The sequence below is a fragment of the Pygocentrus nattereri genome, chromosome 16 (assembly GCF_015220715.1).
Source record: "Pygocentrus nattereri isolate fPygNat1 chromosome 16, fPygNat1.pri, whole genome shotgun sequence".
NCBI classification, from domain to species: Eukaryota; Metazoa; Chordata; class Actinopteri; order Characiformes; family Serrasalmidae; genus Pygocentrus; species Pygocentrus nattereri.
Genome location: NC_051226.1, coordinates 14,576,191 through 14,591,597, shown reverse-complemented (window position 1 = coordinate 14,591,597; position 15,407 = coordinate 14,576,191). Strand labels below are relative to the sequence as shown.

The following is a 15,407-nucleotide window of genomic DNA, read 5'->3' as shown; positions in this document are numbered from 1 at the left end:
AGACTTGTTAATATCATCAATTACATCATGAGCACAAATTAATGAAGCACTGATTGGTCAAACCAGGAGTTGCTTTTAAACTACATATAATACTGGGCTTCCTTGAAGAGAGGTTTAAAAATGGTTAAACAAACACACTAACATCCAGAAAATCAATTATATATCTATATCTATATCTATATCTATATCTATATATATATATATATATATATATAAATCATTGTTAATATTCTATAAATTTTGTTTATTCAAATATTAACACTTTTCTCAGCAATAAACACATACTACACACACAAAAAAACGTGTGTGTGTAAAAGAAACACAAACACATTACACACATTCATCAGCTTTATTTGTTCAATTATAAATCATTGAAAATATGAATCCAGGTTAAATTTAACTATCATGTAATACTATTTCACTGTAACAGCCCCGTAACATATTTTGATTTATAAAGATTTATTGAATTTATGGTAGTTATGGAACAACCTGTAGCAACAAAGTATTACTCTACTTTTCAAAGTTCCATTTTCTCCCCTTATCTTTGATTAAAAAAAATAGCTTTTAAAATGATGAAAATCATCTTAATATCTTACTTTCCACTGAGATCTGGAAGACCACAAATGAGATATATGGTGCATCATAAGCTTGTGTGGCAGTCCATCATTAGGTTACAATCACTCTTTAAAGTGCCAAACTCAGCTTCAACAGAAATTTCAGTTCACACCATCCATCTTCTATTGTCCTTGTGTCACTAAACATGTTTGAATCAGTGGGAAATACTGCACTAACTGTAATTCTTCATATTTGCTGCATTGGCTTCAAGGATGGAGATACCTGGAAACAGTAAAAATAAATAAATAAATAACAAAATATTAAACTAAGAAGGACAACACACTATTATTAGTACAGTGCCATAATATTGCATATACACACAAAATGTTCCAGCACATTTCAATGGCATAATGCCTTGTTTATTGAATGAGTTATATCGTACTGACAATTACTGCTTGTTGAATGACTAAAACATTTCCAGAAAGTATTAAAACAATTTCTAAACAATGTGTACTAATGGAGTCCAGAGCATTTTGTAGAGAGTGTCCCTTTAGTTTGCTGTAGTTTGCTAACATTTAGACTTACCTCAAAATCTGTGCCAGTACAGTCTCTGATATCATTTACAGTTAGCCCCTCCCAAATCTCAATGAGAGTCAGTCCTTTGGCCTTGTCAACGTCAAATACTGCCTGTTTTAAAAAAAAAAAAAAAACATACACTTTGTTTAGCTTTAAGACACCATGAATAGTTACAGAACAGTATTTCTTCCATTTAAAGGGCCCATATCCTAAATTATTCTTGTGATTCATGTTTTTTTCCTGAACTTTACTTGTGGCATTTTTGTGAGTGTGAATAGGCAGGCCTAAAATGCTGTAGGCTCAATATGTGACATCACAAAATGGCAAATTCAAAACAGAAGTTTCCATATAAGGGCTGAACTCTGACAATGTTTACAAACCATATTAAAATATTTTTTTAAAAAATGGGAAAATGTTGGTTTTCCATGATATGGGCCCCTTAATATACCATAAATATTTACAGAGCCATATGATTTCACCCAACCTTTTCAGTGATAATGCGATCAACACATTGCTTCCCAGTCAGAGGCAGCGTGCACTTCTCTAGGATTTTGTGTTTTCCACCCTGTAAATTTGCTCATGTAGTTAGAAATCAGATTTGTGCATGTTCTCTTAATATTACACATCAGCAGCAGTGAAAGAGTATTACCAGTGTAATTTCCAGCACTGTACCTTGGCTGAGTGTTCCATGGTGACTACTACTTTGGTCCCAGCACTGGAGACCAGGTCCATTGCTCCACCCATGCCCTTCACCATCTTACCCTTTGAGAACAGTACAGAAGGGACACAAATTCAACCATCTGCCACAAGACCCACATCAGAGCTTGGAAATTCAAGAGGTAAGAGAAACAACTCATACTGGGATCATCCAGTTGGCCAGATCTCCATATTTAGAAACTTGCATCGCCCCAAGCATGGAGAGGTCAACGTGACCACTAAAGAGCAAGGAATATAAAAATGTAAGTTTCAATAAACACTTAAACTCAAAGAACCTTTGGGCCAATCCTGGCTTCTGTTCCTCACTCTCATAACTACATAACCTACATGCTAGTTGTTAGTTCATAGTATTATTCAAGATTAACATACCTTAAGACTAAAAACTGAATAATAGACTAGGAGTTTAAGGGCTTAAACATCATCCTCTGTCACATGCTCTCCAACTGCTTGCAGATAAATAAGAACACAGCTCACCCCCTGATCATGGCAAATGATTCATCACTGGAAAAATATGCAGCCCCTGGATAAACAGTGACCGTCTCTTTTCCTGTGATAAACATAAAAGGATTGTGTAGAAGAACAGGGACACCTCATGAAAAGAACTTTGAAACTAACAGTTTAACACGTGAATTTTGAAAAGCAACATGAGGAAATTAAAGAAGCAGTCAGTATTTCAAAGTGAGTCGAATCACATTAACCACGATAACATATGCTAGTTCTAGACAGGCTGCATTGACAAGGAATAGTGCTCTCAAGTCAAAGTTCCCTGATGGTGATAGATGGACACTCAACAGGACAGCTGTTAAACTCTACAAAACCATGGCCTCAACAAATACCACAAAATTAGCACACCTGTAACTAAGCTTCACAAAACGTAAAAATCTGGAATGCAAGAAGGTGTTTGTTTAAAAAATACAAAACTACATGCATTTAATGGCATTAAACAAAGACAAAGGATAATATTGTTTAAAGACATGTGGTCATCTTTGATTTATTTCATATATCCAGATGTGTCTGCTACTGGAGAAGGCCAAAGCATGCCTTCAATCCTCAATGTCTGCTGCCAACAGGGGGTTACACAGGGGTCAAAAGATGATTCTGCATTCGTAAACAAATGCAACAAAGCTAGCACACAACACAATTAAATCAGTGACACAGTTAACAGTACTGGCTTGCATGATAATGAAAACGTGCTAACTTGGTAACTCTGGCCGAGTGTCCTTGAAAGAGAAACTAAGACGGGGATGTGAGACTGGGCTTTACACCATATTATACAAAGCACATAGAGTATGAGGCCTTTTTACAAGTCATGATGCACCTGATAATATAAGCACTGTTTCCTCATCACATTCCTGTACTGTAAGGTGATAATGCTTCCATACACACAGCTAAAGAAATTTGTGTTGAAAAGTTGTTTCATGAACACTGAAAATGAAATCAGATTCCTTCCATGGTCACAGTCAATCAAATCTAGCAACACAGGTTCCAGTTTACAACATTTTAAACAGATTCCACTTTTCTAACCCACAGAATTCAAGGGCTTTTTATATCCCTCTACACAGACTTTAGTATCTGTATGACAGCATTTGAAGGAAGATGCGATTACTATAAAGGCCGGTCCTACTCCTTATTAGGTACATGGAATGTTAGACCCTGAAGATTATAAAACAATACAGGGCAAATATGTTGAGAAAAGAGAATGCAAGGATTTTGTGTGGTTATTGGTTGCAGAGAATCATAAATTATGGCAGGAACCTTAAGGGAACTTCAGTCTCTACCTGCATTAATGAGTTCAGGATCCACCTCACTTTCTGTAGGATAAGGACCCTACAAAAAAAAAGAAAAATTACTGTTAAAATAAGGAGAAAATCTGGTTTTAGTGCAACACTGTTTCTCCAGTTTAAGCCTTGCCTGATTTAATTTAAATAAGTTCACCTGGGTGCCTTAAAATCTATGGCAACTTTATTCAAAGTTTAGTCACCAATTATTGTGTTGTTAACTTACTGTTAGATGTGTCACAAACTCAAAACTTCAAGGCAGACAGTTTTCTCACTTTCTGAGGTAGAACAACAATGGGCCTTGTTCACCAACCGTTTTTAAGGCTAAATTTCTTCTTAAAACCCACTTATGCAATTTTCATGAAGATTCTGACATTCACCAAAGTTTTCTTATTTGGGATTTGTTCTTAGGTAAGAACAGAATCTAAAATACTCAAAACTATAAAGGTGTGAATAATTCTACAGTTTAAGAAAACGTCATGAATCTGATGTAGATTTTTTCTTAGGACCTTTCTCAACAACACATTTAATAAAAAACAGGATGATATTGGTGAATGATGTCCAGTGTTTTTAAAGTGTGGTAATGTAGCTCACCAGTCCTAAAATGCCATTTTCACTCTGTAGACTGACAGTGATTTCAGGGCTTATGTAATTGCTGGCCAACATGGGAATCCCAATACCGAGGTTAGCTTTGAAGAAAGCAGTCAAGGTATTTGAAAACATAATATAAAGTTTACTTCCAAATACTTTTTATATATATATAATCAGATTCAGCATGAGAGCTTAACGTCACAGAAGACAATACTGTTCAGGTTCTTGTTTGTCTAAAGGATACCATACATCCCATCTCTGAACTCCAGAGCTGCTCGTCGAATAATTCTCTCTCTGGTTTTATCTGAATCCTTGACTACTGGATTGTCTGCCTGGGAGGACCGAACTATCCTTTTCTGCACAGATACACAAGAGGAATATCATTTAACAATCACAATTACTTCAGTGTGTGAGCATTTAGACACCAAAACTTAAAAAAAAGAAAGAAATTTAATAAGTAATGAAATTATTTCTTGCCTCTATTCTCTTCTCATATTTGGTCCCTTTCACCAGGCGGTCTACATAAATACTTGGCACATGAATGTCCTCTGCAGCAAAGCTTCCAATATCTACAATCTCTTCCACCTGCGGAAGAAAAGAATTTGTCTGAGCATGTGAAAATAACCCAGATACCAGAAAACAGCTGTGAAATAATTTTTCACAAACCTCCACTATTGTTACTTTAGCTGCCTTACACATGGGCTGATTGAAGTTCCGTGCTGATTTCCTGCAATTTGAATATTTGTAAGACAACAGTTGAGGTTAAATGTGTGAAATAAAGCAGTTTTTTTTCTTTGAACTACTAAGCAAGGATATACTGACCTCTTGTGGACAAAGTGGAAATGAACATTAAATCACTACAGAGTACTGATCAGAAATTACACCACACTGTGATTTCACTCCAAAAGTCTAAATGCAATAGACACAACAATTTCTGTACAACTGTATACACTGTTACAGTTAATTATATCTAACATTAAACTAGATTCAGAACTTTTTTACCTAAATACAAGATTCCCTGCTTTGTCACATTTCCAGGCCTTTATAAGTGCAAAGTCTCCTGTGATGGCTTTTTCCATGACATAGTGCCTTCCATCGAACTCTTGAACCTGTAGACAAAAACAACAAGGTTTTTAAACTCTCTTAAATGCCTCCAAACAGTGCAAATGTAAACAATCTTCTGTGTTTGTGGCTCTGAATTATTTTTCCATTGATCATGGACGCTCTGCTATAGTTACAAATCAAAGAGCAGAAATGTACCATAGACATAATTTTATAATATATATATTGGGTTCCTACCTGTCTTTTCTTACTGGAGATAGCTACGCTGCCATCTTTGTTGTATTTGATGGGTGAACCACCCTCCTGAATGAGCGTGCCATACCCCGTAGGGGTAAAGAAAGCTGGGATACCTGCACCACCTGCCCTGATCCTCTCTGCTAGTGTGCCCTGAAATGAAAAAAAAAAATAGGACACTCTTAAAAATAAAGGTTTGCAGAGTTTAAAAAAAAATGCTTCCTGCTTTGGTTGTGTGGTTCTAAAAAAATTATGACGTTCTTGGAAGTGGTTTGGCAAAAATTCAGGCTAACATTGCTAACAAACACTAGACATCAATAGTTTCCAAGTCGTAGTCAACACCTGTTGACTGAAATGGCTGCTCGCTGCATTCAGCAACACGATGAGGTTGCGTAAAATTTTCAGCTGACAGTAAGCCGTATTGTTCCAAACCTTTATGAAGACCTGGATGTGGTTTAAGTTGGTTCAGAGAAGTTTTACAGATTTATTTACAAAAAAATATTTGGGTGACTACTGACTTCTAGTGTTTGTTATTAACGAAATTAGAGGCAATATAAAAAAACTAAGGAATCAAAACTTGGACAACAAACATGTCTCGACTGCTCGACTACATATAGCGTAAGTGGAAAAGTGTGTAGATTTTTCATCGAGCCATTCTTTAAACTTTTAAAAGGTTCTTCACACTTCACCCATTGAAACATTCCTCAGGGAACCAAAAATGCTTCATAATTAACTTTGACCTCCAGTGGACAGATTGATCACTAGAGTAAAGCTATGATAAACTTACAGGGGAAACTCTGTTGCATGTTGTCACACATGCTGTACATGCTACTATCATGTTAAAGACACACAAAAAAGAATCCTTTACATTTTTGATCTTTTTCTTTTTGTCATTTTTTGACAGAAGTTCAAACCTGATGAAACAGAATGTAAATTTAAGGTCAATGCAACTCATTACTCAACTATGTAATCAGTAAGATAACCACATTGCAACAGTAGAGCGCAAAGACAGAAATAACTAATAATCTAAGGGTTAAGCCTACAACTATATCACCTCAGGTTAGGCCTTGAATAGAGGAAACTAGGCCTTGTTCAGTGTACAAGGGCAATTCAACCTAAGAACAAAGCATAGTTTCCTCTATTCAAGGCCTAACCTGAGGTGATATAGTTGTAGGCTTAACTGTAGACATCCAAGTGTTAAGCTTACAACTATATTACCTCAGGTTAGGCCTTGAATAAAGGAACTAGGCCCTGTTTAGCGTAAAAAGGCAATTCTACCTCAGAAACTCTACCTGAGGGGTAAGCTCCACCTCCAGTTCTCCAGATAGGTACTGCCTCTCAAACTCCATGTTCTCTCCCACATATGAAGAGATCATCCGCTTGATTTGTTTGGTCTTTAGCAGCAGGCCCAGGCCAAAGTTATCCACTCTTTAAGTAGATGCCAATTTAAGAGTATTAAAACATTATATCATAACAGATTTCCTTGCAGTATCTGTGTATTTGTTAAATCAGCCTCTCCCCCTCTGATCTAACCCCCTCTTTCCTGTGTGCAGCCTAGACAAAGCTATTTCCCTTTCATATTGTCTAACATTCTTGGACAGGAACCCACTGTATGTAGTGCACAGAACAAATATTGTAATAACACCATGATCCCTGATTAACATAATAGAGATAAATTGCTTGTACCCAGCATTGTTGCTGACAGCTGTGAGCTGTTTCACTCCTGTTTTCAATAGGCCGTTGATGAGATTCTCTGGTATCCCACACAAACCAAAGCCTGGAACAGAAAAGTGAAAATGTATGGTAAACAATGTGTGTGTGTGTGTGTGTGTGTGTGTGTGTGTGTGTGTGTGTAAGGCACAGGGCAAGGGACATCGATACAGGAAACAGCTCTTAGCAGAAGAAAACAACATAATGGATGGGAAAGAATCCATCTCAGCTCTAAAAATAAATGGTCAGCTGCACTTAAATGGACATTTTACCCTTGCACTGTAACTGACTATGTTTATAATATGACATTGGTGATAAACAAGTGGTGTAAAGGTACTAAAATTAGTATTTCTTTGGTAAGCACAGCCTGTTCAATCTGACTGATGTGGAAAGAATACTTCAAATCTATGGGGAGTTCTTTCTAAACAAACACTACGCTACCAATATCATGTGCCACAAGGCTTTACATGTCGAAAACCCCTTGCTACCATGAGGCATGTTAGTAAGAACATAACTGTACTTACATGTGGAAATTACCAGTTATGTTCAATACAATCACATGGAGTTTATGGGTGGTCCTGACTTGTAGTTAACTGACTTACATAACTTACATATGGATTAATTGGAAATGGTATGAAACAATACACAGTTCCACTGCACATCAGTATATTTTTATTTTATTTTGGATAAGCTCAAGTCTAGAGAAGATACATATGACTTTGACTGTGCATAGTTCAACCTTAACTTGCATTTGTGGAGGCAGCAACAACCTGTGTTCATTGACAACAGTTTGTCAAAGTAATTCTGAGCTCACATGGTGATATCCATTAAAGAAGCATCACAGTTTTTAATGCAGTGCCATCTGAGGGGTTGAAGGCCATAAACATTCAGTTTAGATTTTTGGCCTTGCCCTTTATGCACAGAGATTTCTCCTGGTTCCCGAAATGTTTTAATGATATAATGGACTGGAGAGGTGAAAAACCTAAAATCCTTGCAATTGCTCATTGAGAAATGCTACTTTCAAACTGTTGGATTTTTTGCTGATGTGCTTTTGGCAAAGTGGTGAACCATGACCCACCCTTACTTATAAAGGACTAGATGTTTCAAGGATGCTCCATTTATACCCAAGCATAATTGCTTCACCTGTTTAACATGTTTTTAAACAGTCTTAAATTTTTCTTAAATATCTTTAGTCTTAAATTGCACCTAAATGGCTAAAAATATGTATAATTACACAAAAGAGTTAATAATGTAAAATACTGAATATATTTTATATAGGTTATCTTCAAAAACAGATCAAAGTAGATTTATAAATAACTGCCTTATGTTTTATTTGCATTTTGCCTACTGTCAAACCTTTTTTAGAATTGGGTTTGTATAACTCAAATATATGTATATAGTTATACTCCAAGCTTACTGCATTTAATTGTTTTTTCAAAAATCCTTCCAAGATGCAAACAAAGTCATTCAGAGTGGTTTAGTGTGAACCACTGTTACAGAGAAACTCAGAGAGTTATTCAATGGTGGTGATAGGAACAAGAAGCCTAAAGCAGTTAATAGCTCTAACAGCTACCTCACAGAAACCAAGTACATGAACTGGTTATGAATACTTTGCATGATGCCTGATGTTTGTGTTACCACAGTCTTAAGATGGTACCACAGTTCAAACAAGGGCAGAATGCATTCAATTTGTGCCTGAAACTGCCACCAAAGGCTTAATATACCAGGCCTTCATGTCACATAAGGTCAGAAGTATGGCAGAAAACACATTTGTCAGTCTGATCCACAGGAGCCAACTTATTAAAGTTGTCAAGTGCCATTAGCAATATGAAATTAATCAGGAAACACTTATGACATAATTACTTAACACAGGGCCTCAATAAGAAAAGTTTTTCTTAAAACATTTTGACTTGTGGTCAGGGGTCAAGGGTCACTTAACTGGATTCAGTTTTTCAATAGGCCAGAATGAGTTTGTGTTCATACCTCCAACCAGTAAAGTGGAGCCATCTGGAATGTCTCTGACTGCTTCTGTAGGGCTGCCATAAAAACATACGCTTCTGGAGTGGGAGGTAGAAAACCAGCAGCTGACGCATTCCTGCAGAGGAAACAGGACACACAAATTCACATGACAACAGACACATTCAAAAATGTCAGTGTGGGGAAGAAACAGTCTCTTGTTTCTGTTTTACTGAGTTAAGAAAGGACATTGAACAGATTGAGTTTGAGTGCAAAGAACTTTCATCATTTCTGACCTATAGTGCTGCCATTCCAGAGGGAATGTGGTCCGTATATAGACAAATCAGGACTTGTTAGTAGCCCAGTTTCTCTAGTTCTCTAGTAAAAAATGTGCCTCACTGTAAGAACAGAGAAGCATCCACACTCTAAAATTAATTTGGCCCAGCAAATGTACCACAATGTCTGATAAGGACAATCAAAAAAGGCTTCATTTTGATGTGGCTTTGTTCTGAAAATAGGCCACTAAAGGTGAGAGGCCTTTATTTCACATAGTATGGCAGATAAATGCAGACAAACAAGAGATATCTTGATTAATATCAAGATACCTTTGATAAAACATTTATGTATCTCTGATTACTTAAAATCATGGATTTTCAAGCTGGACAGATGTCTGAAAAGCTGATGTGGCAATGTGGACTCTAAGCACACTCCTGCAAACAAAGTGGCTGTTTGAACAGGAAATCAATGCAGTGACATTAGTTCAGCATGTCGCTTAGAGGATGGAAGACAGTTCCAAATCCAAACCATTGCTTATGTCTATATTTATAAATCTAAGCTGTTCCCCTGTTCCACAGTAGTAAAAATAGTTGGCACAGAATATTTTATGACCCATCAAAAACGAGTATATATATTCTGGGGATTGTCGTTTAGGTATTTCTTACAGATCAAGTAATCAGTTAAGTGCCCAATATATCACAGCTTAGACGATTCACTAATACAGATAACAAAATGCAACAAACATTGTCATTTACTGATAACATTAATAAATAAAATAATTCTGAGAAAAAATACAAACATGATTATCTTGGGAATGCATGCATTAGAAGTAAAACCTTGTGAATGCAAAGTTAAAGCCAAAATACACAACTTACCTTGTTATACTCAGAACAGGTAATTCCATGAGCTCTAAATGTTACTGATATGCTTCTAAGAAACCTAGCTGACCTAAATGCTGCTCTTTGATAAGCCATATTCAGAACAACTGATGCTGACTTTTGAAGAAATGTGCAGGCAAAGAAAGCACTTTTCACAAAAAGACCCTCCTGCGCTAGAAAGACAAGAGGTGGGTGGATTTTAAAGGGCGTTTAGGGACAGCGTGGACAAGCACCCTTTGCCTTTGTCCCCTCTCACTTGTTCCCTACAGGAGCAGAATACAGTTTAATTCAACTTTCCAGCACAGAATAAGAATGAAATCGAGTGAAAGTGGGTCATAAAGTACAAATGCAGCCTTATTTCCCCGACTGCCCTGACACTTAATACACCTTAATAGGCCATAAATTACAAATGGAGCCTCCCTCCTACCCAAATTGTGACTGTCCAAATGAAAAAAAAAAGCTATCTCCAAAATATTAAGTTTACAGAACATGGCAAAACATTCTTAGCTTTTAATGTATGTCAATGGTAATGAGTTTTGGGGCATTTCTATGAGTCCATTCATCATTAAAAATTCACACAACATACGGAATAGCTGCCGTGCTCAAATGATGTAGAAAAGTAAAAATCACAAAAAATGGAGATACATGGTTTTCTTTGGGCAGCAACAAAACAAGGCTTAATAGTGGTTCATAAAAAAATACAGTTCCCTCCATAGTAACTACAATCTATGAATCTATGTAAGAACACATTAATTTACAACTTTAAAGCTCAATGTTCTAAAAAGAGCTTGAATTAGAAGTACATTTGACCAAGTACAATACATTCACATATCTAATTAAATGTACTTCATCTCTACCTGCTGTCCTAATAGTGAAGTGTAAACACAAATGAAAGTGAAACCCAATTACACGGTAATATAAATGATAAATGCGGCTGCTCAAGGAAGGCTAAGCCATCCCCCTAAACAATATCAGGTGCAGAACATGCTGTACAATACAGACTATTTATACCTGCTCAGTGACATGGTTCAGCAGAGTGCAGTGAGTCACACGTTTGTGAGCTGAACATGCCGGGGTCAAAGATTGCCTCTGCTGGAAAGTATAACAGATGCAGAGCACCAGATGGCTTTTTCTTGGGGAAATGGCTAAGTGGATACTGACATACGATGTAGGCCTTATTTTGCAAGCAGGGCAAGAGAATTCATATAGCATGTTCATATTGAGGATATATATACATTATCTCCTGTAATAAAAAAAATGAATATATATATATATATATATATATATATATATATATACACACACATATATATATATATATATACATACACACACACACAGAGTGGTATGCAAAAGTTTGGGCACCCCTGATAATTTTCATGATTTGCCTTTATAAATCATTGGTTTTTCAGATGAGCAATTTCAGTTAAATATATCATATAGCAGAGGAACACAGTGATTTTTTGAGAAGTGAAATGAAGTTTATAAGATTTACAGAAAGTGGGCAATAATTATTTAAACAAAATTAGGCAAGTGCATAAGTTTGGGCACCCTTGTCGCTTTATTGAATTAAATACCTTTAGCATTAATTATTCGAACACAAAATTTGTTTTGTAAGCTCAGTGACCCTTGACCTACATACACAGGTGAATCCAATTATGAGAAAGGGTTAAGGTGGCCAATTGCAACTATTTCTCCTCTTTGCATCTTCTATGAAGAGTGGCAACATGGGAGCCTCAAAACAACTCTCAAATGACCTGAAAACAATGATTGTTCAACATCATTGTTCAGAGGAAGGATACAAAAAGCTATCTCAGAGATTAGATTCCACTGTGAGGAACATATTGAGGAAATGGAAGACCACAGGCACAGTTCTAGTTAAGGCCCGAAGTGGCAAGCCAAGAAAAATCTCAGATGGGCAGAGGCGAAGGATGGTGTGAAAAGCCATAGTCAACCCACAATCAACATCATCTTGCTGCAGATGGTGTCACTGTGCATTGTTCAACTATTCAGCACACTTTGCACAAAGAGGCTGTAAATGAGAGTAATGCAGAAGAAGCCTTTTCTGCGCACACGCCACAAACAGAGTCGCATGAGGTACGCTAAAACACATTTGGACAAGCCAGATTCATTTTGGAATAAGGTGCTGTGGACTGATGAAACTAAAATTGAGTTATTTGGACATAACAAGAGGCGGTATGCATGGCGGAAAAAGAACACAGCATTCCAAGACAAACACTTGTTACCCAGAGTAAAATTCGGTGGCGGTTCCATCATGCTGCGGGGCTGTGTGGCCAGTGCAGGTACTGGGAATCTTGTTAAAGTTGAGGGTCGCATGCATTCCAGTCAATATCAGCAGATTCTTGAGAACAATGTTCAAGAATCAGTGACAAAGTTGAAGCTGCGCCAGGGCTGGATACTTCAACAAGACAACGACCCTAAACACTGCTCGAAATGAACTAAGGAATTCATGCAGAGGAACAAGTACAATGTTCTGGAATGGCCATCTGTCCCCAGACCTGAATATTATTGAAAATCTGTGGTGTGATTTAAAGTGAGCTGTCCATGCTCGGAAACCATCAAACCCGACTGAACTGGAGATGTTTTGTAAAGAAGAATGGTCCAAAATACCTTCAACCACAATCCAGAGTCTCATTGGAAGCTATAGGAAGCATTTAGAGGCTGTTATTTCTGCAAAAGGAGGATCTACTAAATGCTGATGTAATTTTTCTGTTGGGGTGCCCAAACTTATGCACCTGTGTAATTTTGTTTATATAATTATTGCCCACTTTCTGCAAATCCTACAAACTTCATTTCACTTCTCAAATATCACTATGTTCGTCTGCTATATGATATATTTAACTGAAATTGCTGATCCGAACAATCAATGATTTATAAAGGCAAATCATGAAAATTATCAGGGGTGCCCAAACCTTTGCATACCACTACATATATATATATATATATATATATATATATATATATATATATATATATATATATATAGAGAGAGAGAGAGAGAGAGAGAGAATATGTTGCTTAAAAATACATTCCGAACACCCAGGAGTAAGTTCTTTGGCCTTTTGTGTCTGTGAGGCTTGGGTTGTGTTCCTTGAGAAGGACATGAGAACCTGTTGTGGTTTAAGATGTTCCTATCTATCAGTTATTTTAGCAGATGTGCTGGAAGTCACATATTTGGTTAAGTCTGATTTACATGTAAAATGCATTCAAACTTCACATCTAAGAGTACTGAGTATGCTACAGAACAAAAATAACATTTTGACTGAACTCAGTAACTAAGAATTACACAAGAAATAGAATGTGTTGTTGGATTTATAGGTAATTTTACCAAAGTAATAAAGTAAAAGTTAGTGCAATTATCATGTTTTACAGTGAGTAGTAGAGGTTTCCAAACTAGGCTCTTATCTTTATATAACTGGGTGAAAGGTGACCATTTGAGAACCTTCTAGACCTTTAGCCTGACTGACAGCGACCCTTGCTGACATCACTAAGAGGGGCACTATCTTAGTTGACTGAATCTCACCAATGACACTGTGCTCATTTTGTTCATTGCCTATTTTACATATAATTTGCATAATGGCATAACTGCCAAGCCTGTATTACATGAGGAAGAAGTGTGCCCTCTTCTCCCTACTCTACCTACCTATCTGTCTGTCTGTCTGTCTATCTATCCTTTTAGAGTTTTAGCCTGCTGATTTTCTTCAAGCATTTGCCTTAGTTAATGAGTATTTTATTTGTGTGACTTTGATGAACTGTTGAGATTATTTTTCTTTTTTTTAATCTAGTCTTTTATTCATTCCAGGTTGTGAAAACCAGAAAACCAGGAGTGGTGCTGGAGCACAGTGATTACAGAATTTCTTTGAGGGAGGAGCAGAAATGTCTGCCAGTCCAATCCACTCACATGCTCTAATACCACCTATATCTCAATGCTAACTGTTTGTTAACTCTCTACCTTTTTTGTCATTGGAGTTTTGCTAGGTACCTGATATACCAAACACCAGGTTGTCACTGATTGGGGCAGTGGATGGGAGAAATACAAATAGTTTACATGAATTGATTTTCATAACAAACAAAACTGCATTTTCTTTTCTATTTCACATATAAACGTTACTTGTCGTTGTATCTGTCATTTGGAAATTATAATTTGCTGCTTGCCGCAACCAAATAACCACAGCCATTCACTCTGCCTTCATCCTTTCAATGTCACAGCTGTCGTTTCACATACAGTCTCTGAAAGACATAACAATATAAACATAGTGATTTAATGTCACATATCACAAACATTCCATTTCTGTGTTAGTGACTGATTTAGCAGACTCTCTTTAATTTATATTCATTTATAAACTTTAAATGTCTATGCTTAATATAGGGATCTGTAATGAAATGCAAATATTAAACACTGTTAGTCTGATGCTAACATAACATTGAAATCCTCATAGGGGCTAGCTGAAATTAGCAATATCTTAGCTGTGTGGCAAGCTGGCTGAACAAAAGCTACTTACAAAGCAAATTAAAAGGTTTCTGCATTAAACTTTCCTGTCTGACTTATTTGGTTGACACATTCCCATGATCTGGCCACATCCCCTGTCATGCCTGCAACACTGAGACAATCAATGAAAACAGTAAGAACAGCTTTTTCTCCACAGAGGAATGAATGACAGGGTAAAACATTGTGCAAAGTTCTACAAAATAATGTGTTTGCCTGCTCTAACACATCTGGCCCAGCACAAAAGGGGTTTCTAATTACTAAATGAGGGAGACTACAAAAAATGTGCACAGTGTGACATCCATCAGACTGACTTTGGGATGCCCTAAGCTAACCTTATTGATGATTTGAAACTCTTGCCCCACCACCAAAGCACACACACAGGCTCTGCATAGGCTAGAACGTCTGAAAGTTGGAGCTCACTGAGCTGTAATGGACGGCCACAATTAAAATGACACAGACATAGCTATACTAGCAAGGCTTAAAGATCTCCGGCACTGCGTTGGATTTCTGGTGCAAGGAGAAGCTGTTTAAAGATTGAAAAACAGAACATTACAGAACAGAAAC

The 15,407-nt window shown here is 36.8% G+C and overlaps 1 protein-coding gene across 1 annotated transcript; it reads right to left on the bottom strand.

Moving 5' to 3' along the window:
• Positions 1 to 335: 335 nt before the first annotated feature.
• Positions 336 to 10,529, bottom strand: LOC108439614 (succinyl-CoA:3-ketoacid coenzyme A transferase 1, mitochondrial-like). The gene is made up of 17 exons (XM_017718108.2): positions 10,331 to 10,529; positions 9,207 to 9,318; positions 7,200 to 7,290; positions 6,806 to 6,941; positions 5,517 to 5,666; positions 5,220 to 5,326; positions 4,884 to 4,944; positions 4,695 to 4,802; positions 4,462 to 4,573; positions 4,221 to 4,315; positions 3,627 to 3,675; positions 2,323 to 2,395; positions 1,991 to 2,066; positions 1,804 to 1,893; positions 1,616 to 1,696; positions 1,141 to 1,242; positions 336 to 837 (listed from the first exon to the last, which is right to left on the bottom strand). Exons 1-17 carry the CDS (start codon positions 10,427 to 10,429, stop codon positions 802 to 804), a joined length of 1,578 nt encoding a protein of 525 aa, XP_017573597.1. The 5' UTR covers positions 10,430 to 10,529; the 3' UTR covers positions 336 to 801.
• Between the last annotated feature and the right edge of the window lie 4,878 nt (positions 10,530 to 15,407).

Excerpts from the sequence above, each read along its gene's own strand:
- LOC108439614 (XM_017718108.2), bottom strand. The coding sequence starts at position 10,429 with ATGGCTTATCAAAGAGCAGCATTTAGGTCAGCTAGGTTTCTTAGAAGC. Across the intron at positions 6,942-7,199 it reads GCTGTCAGCAACAATGCTGG|AGTGGATAACTTTGGCCTGG; the intron begins GTACAAGCAATT and ends ATCTACTTAAAG. Across the intron at positions 838-1,140 it reads GTACTGGCACAGATTTTGAG|GTATCTCCATCCTTGAAGCC; the intron begins GTAAGTCTAAAT and ends TACTGTTTCCAG.